At 40.2% G+C, this 10,857-nt stretch overlaps 1 protein-coding gene across 5 annotated transcripts in view; it reads left to right on the top strand.

Annotated features, from left to right (window-relative positions):
* Nucleotides 1–8,415, top strand: part of GAK (cyclin G associated kinase) — a 71,208-nt gene extending 62,793 nt beyond the window's left edge. For all 5 annotated transcript variants that reach the window (XM_057426498.1, XM_057426502.1, XM_057426499.1 and 2 more), the window contains 4 exons: nucleotides 16–228; nucleotides 1,325–1,473; nucleotides 2,815–2,991; nucleotides 6,062–8,415. In XM_057426498.1, the coding sequence (XP_057282481.1) occupies nucleotides 16–228; nucleotides 1,325–1,473; nucleotides 2,815–2,991; nucleotides 6,062–6,163 (641 nt within the window). In that variant the 3' untranslated portion in view covers nucleotides 6,164–8,415. The remainder of the gene's footprint in view (nucleotides 1–15; nucleotides 229–1,324; nucleotides 1,474–2,814; nucleotides 2,992–6,061) is intronic.
* Nucleotides 8,416–10,857: the final 2,442 nt, after the last annotated feature.

The following is a 10,857-nucleotide window of genomic DNA, read 5'->3' on the forward strand; positions in this document are numbered from 1 at the left end:
AGCGTTTATTGTTAGGTTCCTCCAGTAGTGGACTCTTGACTGGTGGCTTTGGTCAGAAGACTGCTCCATCTCAGAAACTGGGTAATCAGTGGCAGAAATCCACAAAACCACAAAGTACTTCATGGCAATCTCAGCCTAAATCCAGCACAGCAGCTAAACCAAATTATACAGTAAACTTCGGTGTTATTGGAGGACGAGAAGAAAGAGGAGTCAGAACCCCAAGCTTTGGTAAGTTTTCTGAAACACTACTTATAATGGTGCTTGTGATACATACAGTAAAAAGATGCGACATTCTTCTTAGCTGAAGAATAGTAGCTAGTCTTAGTTTAAGGTTAAACTTACTGGAAATTCTTGTGTTTCAAATCGTGGTGGGATGGGAGCAGGTGGAATCACTTTTGGAACCAGTCCTGTAAGATGTTCCAACTGAACAGGCAAACCTAGAGGTATAGGGATGGACAGGGGCTCATCTACATTCTTGGAAAAAACTATTTTCCTGGTGTGTTGGTATTAGGATTATGCCTCCCTTTATTTAATTGGCATATAAATGAACATCAGGTACTTCCAAAAGTTGAAATTATTCTTTTGATCTGTATCTGGAAAGAGATGGGCAGGATGGAAAGGCAGGGGGTGTGAGCTGCAGCACAGGAAGAAGGGAGAACAGGGAAGAAAATATCAATTTTCTTTAGCATGATGAAATGCTGAAATGGTGCAAGAGTTGTTGCAGTTCCTCATTCTTGAAAACGGGTGGGCCTCAACTGGACAAGGACCTGAGGAATTACCCTGTTTTGAGTGGGGACTGGACTAGGTGACATCCAGAGGCCTCTTCAGAATTCAGTCAGTCTGCAGTTCTCTGAAATTTGTTGGTTCTATAATGACCATTGATACTGATATTTCATTGATATTTTATTGGTATTTTTAAGTTTTGGCATACTTAAATGTTGACTAGAGTATGAAGTATATGGTCACTTGACAAACTGCTGTACAGCAGTTAAAATTACTTTATAGTGGAAAAATGGAACCATTTCCGAAATCATGAATAGGTAGATGGGTACTCCCTCTAATCTACTCAGTTTTTTGGGGGGAAAATAACACCAAAAGACATGCAAATAGTCAAACACAGCTGTTTGTTTTGCTGGACTGAAAGTACATCAGTGATCACTTTGTTCCTGTCCTTCTGTTAATCTTGTGGAGTTAATCAAGCCACTAAAGAATATTTATCATGATAGTGAGAAACGTCATACAGGTGTATCTAAGTGCAATGTATTTCCCCTGTTAATATATACTCCTATGTAATTTTTCATTTCATGTTTTTCTCCTTCCATAGGTCAAAAGCCAAAAGTTTCAGAAAATGACTTTGAGGATCTCTTATCTAATCAAGGGTTTTCAGCTAAATCTGATAAAAAGGGACCAAAGACCATTGCTGAGATGAGGAAACAAGAAATGTCTAAAGATATGGACCCCTTGAAACTCAAGGTTTAAGAGTTTTCTATGTAAATAAAATCTCAGCTTATGCTTAAAACTGCTGATACCAGGACAGGAAATACAGTGACTAACAGAGAAGACTGATAAAGCAGAATGAAATTTTATCTGTATTTAAATCATATGACTGTAGAAGTTAATTAGCATGAACAAGACTCAGTTGGCAATGAAACAGCAGTGGCAACAACACAAAAATTATTTGGATGGAATGCAATTTTCTGTTTATTTCAGCTAACCTTGGAGAATTTAGGAACTTGTTTTCCTGTCAGAGCCCATTTCTTGAAGCTAGATATGTCTCATAATACAAAACTACTGTTTTTAAAAGCAGGCAGTGAGAATAGCTGTCTCCAGGGTGACCATTAACTTGCATTTGCCATTAACAAATACTGCTACTGTCCTAGGAAATAACTAAAAGATGCAGTTCTGGAGATGAGCTATAGAACTAGTCTGTGGGGTGTTACCTGGTAGGCTGTTAGGGTTTTTTGATGTATTACTCACTGATAACATCACATATTAATATATTTTCAGTTTTGTGGTCTGTATGGTACTTTAGAAAACCTTGTAAAATAATTCAAGGGATGCTGAAACCAGTTTTCACAGAGTATCTTACCTTAAGAGAGTGTGCAGAGCTTGCCTGAGTACCTTTTAACACAAATCACAATAAATGGAAATAGAGATTTTTATTTACCATACTGATTGCCGACAGAAAGCAGAGATTTTCATATTATGTAAAGTAGTGTTCAGTGAGGACATTGTATTACTGTATTGTAGAGGCTTGAATAGTATTTTTAAAGTCTGTGAAATGGCCACTTATTCTAATCGAGTTTCATGGGGGGTATCTGAAAAAACACTTCAGTTTGTGCACCCCTGCAGGTTGCTTAAGTAAACATTAACTACTAATATATGTGACCTGCAAATTGTGTACAGATCAGGGAAGAATTTTAGTAAATCAGTGTTGTGCCCTGACAGGGAATTAATGTAATCGTAACAAATGTTTTTAATTACTCTGTCAATTCTCTTGTCATTATTTTTGCAGGGTTTTCTGATGTGTAACCATCTGAGTAATTTCTCTTCCAATGACTCAATATCCGCAATAAACTAATGACAATGAGTTACACCCTAGCGGCAGATGTAAAATTTCACTTTGGGTGGCTAATTATCTGGGTGCCAGAAAGAAGAATATAGTAGGACACTTGGACCTGGGGGCTAATGCAGCAAGACAACTGTACTTGAGTCTTACTCTTGTAGTCTTATACATAGTGAAGGTTGTATCTCTGGACAGACTGAGAATGCTGACAGTGCTGCATTCAGTGCTGTATGTTCTATTTTTCCCAGATTCTTGAATGGATTGAAGGAAAGGAGAGAAATATCAGAGCATTAATATCCACTCTTCATACAGTGCTTTGGGAAGGGGAAAATAAGTGGAAACCAGTCAGCATGGCAGATCTAGTAACTCCTGAACAAGTAAAGAAGTACTACAGGAAAGCAGTGCTTGTAGTTCATCCAGATAAGGTGAGTGTGTTCCTCTGATCTTTTTTTTTAATTTCTTTTAGAAGGAATGCAAGCTGCTTTTACCACAACATGCTAGTCACTGACAGATGCTGCGAACTTGCTTCTTGATCAGCATCCTAGATGCTCTTCACATTGTTTCCATTGTCTGCTGAATTTCGTGTCCTACTGCATTCAGGTAGTACAGGACTTTTCTTGTCATCCTGACACAGCACAGAATTCAACAAATAAATGTTAACATATTAAAGATCCCCAAAAGTCATTTATACTGGGTTCTAACTGACTGCTGGCAGGTTTAATGCTGATTAGTGGAATCTGCTTTATTTATACCAGCTGATACTTCAGGTGTTTTGGGACTGTTCAACAGTAGATGAAGACTCTGAGCAAAATGCTTGGAAAAAACCTGCTGAACTTCCTTTACTGAGAACTAGAAAAGGAAACTTTACTGGAATGAATTAGCAGTTGAAAAATACTTGAATGACATTCCAGTTGTCTTTTAAGAATACTTTATGCACTCTATTGCCGCTTGGTAGTCTCTCTCAACGTATGAAGGTTAGCTTCTTGTTCTGAGTCATTGTTCTAAGATGTGTTTTAGATATAAGTATTGAATATACCTGGTTTGAATTTTCAGGCTTGCCTTCACTGGTGGTTCAGTGAGCAGTAGTCGTAAGTCCTGTGTCTTGTACCTGTAACAGAGGAAACAAGACATTGTTTGTTCTTTCCTTCCTCCTGTCCTTTGCTGTTCTTGGCTGTGTGGCTTCCTCCACCATTGTAGGGGTCTTCCTGATGCTTTCTGTAAGCCCCATAGCATATCAGTGCTAGAACACAGGTCTTTGAGGCATTTTCTTCCCCCCCCCCCCCTTTTTTTTTTTTTTTTTGTTCTGCCACTTTGAGTCCACTTCAGCAGTCCCTGAAAGTGTCTGTGGAATGCTACAGTTGGCAAAAGCCAAACGGCCGAAGAAAGGGAAGGATACTGGAGAGGGCTCTGGAGCTTCCCTTTTGTGTTGGACAGAACCTGTAAAAATGACCACTCATCTTGTGGGACTGGATCTTTACTAATCACAGGAGTTGTGTTGGCCCAGAGGCAGGGCTGCTGTATAATAGGCTGAAAATCAGGAGTGTATTATCTCTGAGTATGGAGGCAAACATACAGGAAGTGCTATGTTGTTAATGTTGAGTCTTAAGATCATTCACAATTGTAGAATCATAGAATAGTTAGGGTTGGAAAGGACCTTAAGATCATCTAGTTCCAACCCCCCCTGCCATGGGCAGGGACACCTCACACTTAACCATGTCACCCAAGGCTCTGTCCAGCCTGGCCTTGGACACTGCCAGGGATGGAGCATTCTCAACTTCCCTGGACAACCCATTCCAGTGCCTCACCACCCTTACAGTAAAGAACTTCCTCCTTATATCCAATGTAAACTTCCCCTGTTTAAGTTTGAACCCGTTACCCCTTGTCCTGTCACTACAGTCTCTAATGAAGAGTCCCTCCCCATCATCCCTATAGCCCCCCTTCAGATACTGGAAGGCTGCTCTGAGGTCTCCACGCAGCCTTCTCTTCTCCAGGCTGAACAGCCCCAACTTCCTCAGCCTATCTTCACATGGGAGGTGCTCCAGTCCCCTGATCATCCTTGTGGCCCTTCTCTGGACTTGTTCCAACAGTTCTATGTCCTTTTTAGGTTGAGGACACCAGAACGGTACTCAATACTCCAAGTGAGGTCTTAGTCTCACAAGAGCAGAGTAGAGGGGCAGGATCACCTCCTTCGACCTACTGGTCACGCTCCTTTTGATGCAGCCCAGGATACGGTTGGCTTTCTGGGCTGCGAGTGCACACTGAAGCCGGCTCATGTTCATTTTCTCATCAACCAACACCCCCAAGTCCTTCTCCACAGGGCTGCTCTGAATCTCTTCTCTGCCCAACCTGTAGCTGTGCCTGGGATTGCTCCAACCCAGGTATAGAACCTTGGACTTGGCATGGTTAAACCTCATGAGGTTGGCATCAGCCCACCTCACAAGCATGTCAAGGTCCCTCTGGATGGCATTCCTTCCCTCCAGCATATCAACCAAACCACACAGCTTGGTGTCATCGGCAAACTTGCTGAGGGCGCACTCAATACCACTGTCCATGGCAGTGACAAAGATGTTGAACAAGACCGGTCCCAACACCGATCCCTGAGGGACACCACTCATTACTGGTCTCCAGTTGGACATTGAGCCGTTGACCACAGCTCTTTGCATGCGGCCATCCAGCCAGTTCTTTATCCACCAAGTGGTCCACCTATCAAATTGATGTCTCTTCAATTTAGAGACAAGGATGTCGTGTGGGACAGTGTCGAACTCTTTGCACAAGTCCAGGTAGATGACATCAACTGCTCTACCCCTGTCCATCAGTTCTGTAGCCCCATCATAGAAGGCCACCAAATTGGTCAGGCAGGATTTCCCCTTAGTGAAGCCATTCTGGCTGTCACCAAGCAACTTTTTGTTCTTCATGTGCCTTAGAATGCCTTCCAGGAGAATGTGCTCTAAGATTTTATCAGGCACAGAGGTGAGACTGACTGGTCTGTAGTTCCCTGGGTCATCTGTTTTCCCCTTGTTGAAAATGGGGGTTATATTTCCCTTTTTCCAGTCGTCAATCAGCAACAGATTTTTCTCCAGGAAATCTCATCCAGAAAGAGTTATCTTAAGTAATGCTTAAATTTTATTCTCGTATGCTATTGCATGATCTGCCAGGAAACAAATGAAAAAAATAAGTGGATTTGGTCATTAACAGTATTAACTAAAACTGTATATGTGAAGCTTGGAAACTGGTTTTAGCTAAGTGTCAGTTATTTATAAATTGTACTGAAAGTTTAAAGTAATGTAAGGAAACCAGGGCTTTGGCTTTGTTTAAAATACTCATGGTAAACTTTGGGTAAGATTGGAGAGAGCTCTGCGTCTGCAAAATTATATTCACGCAGGTGCCTAAAGCTGTTGAATAAGATGGCAATATTTATATTTATAAAAGGGGTGAGATCTTTCCTAAGTCTCATAATTCCTAATATTTTTATGCTTCTAATGTGCTTGTTTTCAGGCCACAGGACAACCTTACGAGCAGTATGCCAAAATGATCTTCATGGAATTGAATGATGCGTGGTCAGAGTTTGAAAATCAGGGATCAAAGTCCCTTTTCTAGAACTTCACCTCTTAACACAACTGCTTCCAAAACATGGAGCTGAACGTTGTTGTGACTCTATTGCGCCTATCAATTATGAAGCGCTTTTTCCTGATTTCAGCACAGTTTCTAATCATGCACTTACATGTGGTGAGGTGTGGTGTAAGATGTACAGTAGGAAGCATTACATAGATGCATTAAGAAAACAGCTGCTCAGTATTTGGAAGAAATCAGTCTGGGAGTAAAGATTTCCTTTCAGTTTTATATACAGTAAAACAGAATTTTAATGAAGCTCCATGATTTTTGGGGTGCTAATTATAAATCATTCCTGTTTTGTTGATCTGTTTTACCTATACATTCCCCAATTTGTCTGTTACTTCAGTAGTTTTGTGATTCAATTTTGATGTTTGGTGCCTGTCACCTTATTTAAAGTGCTTTAGTTATCAGCAGTGAGTTTGCTTGGCTTATCTCAAACCTGAAGGTGTATATTTTCATCTGTGTTTTATGTAATCAATCTGATAATCATTCTGTAAATAACACTTTTTCTGACAATACCTGCGTTCCTTACAATAAAGTAACAGTTGTTTAGCCAAAATCCCCCCAAATCCTAAATGTGGGAAAGTCAGCCAGGATTGTTCTTGGCTTTTTTTTTTTTCAATTACATAAGAATCTAGAAACAAATAATAACTGAAGGTCTGCATGACCCTGATATTTTGTTATTTACTATGAACCTTTGGAAGGCAGTGCTCTGATCAGTGCTTATTTCCTAGTTCTTGAAATGGTGTCTTTTGCTTCCAATTTCAGTAGAACAGTCCTTTCATTGCACTTCACATACTTTGATAGGAATAGTGTTATTCTGAAACTTGAAGCACAAAACATTTTGCTCTGCTTTGATTTGTCTGAGTAAATACTACATGACTCATTGTCATCAGGAGAGCATATAAGGTGCTTTAACACATTTTGCTGCATGTCTGAACTTCTGTATTTTGAGATATGCACGACATCAGTGTATGTGGAAACATGGAGTATATTAATAGGCTGTTGTATTTCTGCTCACCTACCTTCCATGCACTGGCTAGTGCAAGACGAGTAGAGGCACAAATTGATAACAAAACTTGCCGTGTTTTCTCATCGCTATGCCTATTCAGAAGGCAGTTTTTCACTAGTGCTGGGGTGAATGAATACAAATGACCAATGACTGTTATACTCTGTGTAGTAACAATGCAATTTTCATATCATGTTTGAAAATGTTGAAAATTAATGTTGTGGTATTGAAGCTTTGGCAGCAGTCTCTTGAAGCAGTACAGGTGGACATTCAAGGGGATATTTTTATTGTCTTGCCATTTTGTACATTTTGCATGCTTAACTGAGAGGGAAGCTGTACCATTATAAGAGGTAGCTGTTCAGTTGAGCAACATCTGAACAGAAAATGTAAGATTCTAATGTCACCTCAACAGTTTTAAATCTCAGTAGGTGTCTTTATAAAAACAGGTAATTTTCTGCGTGATTTGGAGTAAGCTAATCCTTTTTTCTTTGGGACGCTTCATTAATTCTTTGTATTGTGGTCTGCATCCATGGAAATTTAAGGCTTCTTCTGGTAAGATAAGTTTGTTGGTGACCTGCATGGCTTTTTAGAGTTCTAGGGCAAATGATGTATAGTAATAGGTTTAAAAAGACACAGATATTTATATAATGACCGTGATTGACTGCATTCCTATATGCAGCTGAGAGATAAAGTGTTTCTGAGAGAGCTGATTTTAGTAAGAAAGGGCTACTTTGAAAGACCATATTCCTTTCAGCATGTGTAGGCAACTTAATTTTGAGGGACACAATTTCAGTTGCTCTTTTCTTGACATACCTGTTTAAAGAATTAAAACTGAAAATTGGAAGAAAAATTCCTTCCTCTGCTTTGTATGTTTGTAGCATTTTCTCAATGTCTACATTTCTCTTGGTTTGATTTCTCTACTCTTGTTTGCAAAACTTTCTTGAACAGTGGAGAAGACCCTCAGGTGTGATATAAGTGAGCAGGGAAACATGAGTGCAAGTATTTTATCTAAAACTCAACATCTCTTGAAATGGAGTCTCACTTCTTTTAAAACTATTGAAAACCGTGAAGTTTGGCTGTGGATTCTTCGAAGAAGCCATTCAGCAATTACTGAAACTTCACTCAGGTTGACAGGACCCCTTGACTTACAGCTTAATCAGCTGTGGTCCTCACTGATGCAGCTGGCCAGTTTCACTGTCCTGCACCTTTCTGTATATTTGAATTTCAGTGCTAACAGTCTGAGAGGCTCATTTGAAAAGTCCTGAAATCTTGGCAGTGAAACTGTTCTGTTTTTTGTGTAACTGTCATTTAGTGGTGTGGCGTACAAGAATGTGCAAAAAGTTGGATTTTAGTAAGGCCTTCCAAGCAAACTTTAAAAAACTCAAGTGATGAACATAGTAAACTGGTATTTTTTTTCTTTACAAGATAAAGCAGTAAGAGAACCACTAAAGCTGTTTCCATAGTGTAAGGCTTGCACGACGTAGTGTAGGGTTTTTCAGCCTTTTCTTGTGCTCTGTTGTTGATTGGTTGCTGTATCAGATAGGATGGCATTCAAAATATTACACATCTTACTGTAGTTGTATTCTTAATGTCCGCAGGCTGAAAAGCTTTTAGAATAGGCTACAGAAAAATTAATTAAGCTGAAACTTGATTAGGTACTGTGAATTCTCTCCGAGTTTAAAGTGTATGTTTTCCATTCGTGCTTATTGCACAGTTAAATTTGGAAATGCTGAAGTGAGGTTATACCCTGAGAGCTAGCCTTTGTATCTGCTTCTGCTGACTGGAAAGCTTGAGGTTGAGGTAAATGTTGCCAGTAATTTGATGTTGTGTTCGCCAGACCTCATATGTGGCACTTGAATTTCTGTGTGAAACACCTCCTTGACTCTTGCAGTAAATCATGGTGCCTTTTGGCCCATGTTTGTAGTTCCTCTGCCTGTTAATGACAGCTGACTAATACCATGTTGTCTTTGCAGCCTACCAGGTTATAGTTCTTAAGTGAATAGGTTGACCATGGTTAAGCAAAGAAAAAAACAGTGAAACATAGGTTAAGGGGAGAGTAAAGAACATCCAGATGCTAGCCTACATCTCAGATGTTGTTTTCTAATTCTCTCTTCACCTATTCCTACCTACCTCTGCTGAAACTCAGTGTAGACTAGTAGAAAGAACTCAGTCTGTAGCCTGCTTTTTCAGCCCTTTTAGAAGAGCTACTGTCTAGCTATGTGCAAGTAGCAGTACTGAATGCTCAGCTTTTTTTGTGGAAGTTGCTATAAAGCAGGGCTGATAAAATGGTACAGCAGATTTACACCAGTTATTTCTGAATTAAGTTACTTATGTCATATTGATGTTAGATCTGGAGAGCCAGGCAACTTGACGTTTAAAATGGAGATCTGCAACAAGTGGTGTTGAGTGTGTGTGGCTGGAACCTGCCAAAAGAGAAGTGATGTGTTTTGACCATATTGGAGGAAATCAGTTGATGTCTTTAACCTTGGGCATGCCTGTTTAGTGTTTCCTCGTGTGGTCAGGTTTCCTTGGGCTTAACAGCAGGGAAGAGAAAGAAAATGAGCAGTTAAGCACCTACTTTCATACTAAATCATGGGGTTATGCTCAGTATTGTTAGTGGGTAGCTGTTCCCCAAGCCTGGGGTCATCAAGCCTGGTAGGAAAACTTGCTCTGTATTTTCAGTCGGGTAGAGTTCAGAGAGCTTGTTCATCGGGGTGGCTTCCTTCGACAAATACAGAAGTAATACAGAATTTCCAAATATAGAATGGAAAACCTACAACAGTGCTGATGAAGTTCTTTTCCTTGTGACAGTGGCAAAGTCCTTGGTGTTGCTGCTGTGAGGATCCCTAGTGCTCATGAAAAAATGGCTTGTTTACCTCCATTTCTTTGCTAGTTCTCGAAAGCTCCTCCAGTGTTGTTTTGCCAAGCACAGAGTAATAGTTTCTTCCTGAATGCAGACTACGTCTCAAAGCTGCGTGAACAGGATTAATAATATATTGCACAAACCAAAGCAGAGTTTGAGCATAACTGAAGTCTCAGCTGTCCTTTGGGACTGCTGAATTATGTGCACCATTCCACCTCCCAAAGCCCAGACTACAGTTTCCCCAGCAGCAGCTGTATGTTTGTGCAGTCATTGCCCATTGCGTTCTCGGCTGCTCACAGGAATTTTTCAGGGGTAGCATAAACACAGAAATCTTGTTGCTCCTTAGCTGTGTCCTTAATTGTCTCGTAACTGCAGTGTAACGAATGCTTTGTAAGTAAGTTCACATCAGGCTTGTACAGTTGCCTGTGCTTTGTGAGTCAGTTGACATTTTCTGTCAAGAACTTGCAGGTGAGTGATCTGCAAAAGCTGTACAAGAAATGTACTCTTTCTGACCCTTTGAGCCTGTCTGTGGTGCAGAGTAGCTCTAGCTACCAGGGGCCCAGAGACCACGAACAAAGAGTGACTCAGTTGATCTGTGGTTCTGATCTTGATGAATCATACAATGCTTGCTTGCTCTGTTTGGGTGAGCTTATTGTAGGCTGCAGTTTAGACTGCATTAAGCTTCCAACATACGCTCCAAAAATACAAAGTAATTTTTATGAAGGATACATGTTGTCATAGAAGCTTTTATTACCAAAAGAGGATTAAGAGGCATTGTGAGAACTCCCAAAACTCTTTAGTGGAATG

This window comes from Pezoporus wallicus, unplaced genomic scaffold (assembly GCF_028554395.1).
Source record: "Pezoporus wallicus isolate ANWC-B61680 ecotype Strahan unplaced genomic scaffold, APGP_CSIRO_Pwel_v1 contig_5116, whole genome shotgun sequence".
NCBI lineage: Eukaryota > Metazoa > Chordata > Aves > Psittaciformes > Psittacidae > Pezoporus > Pezoporus wallicus.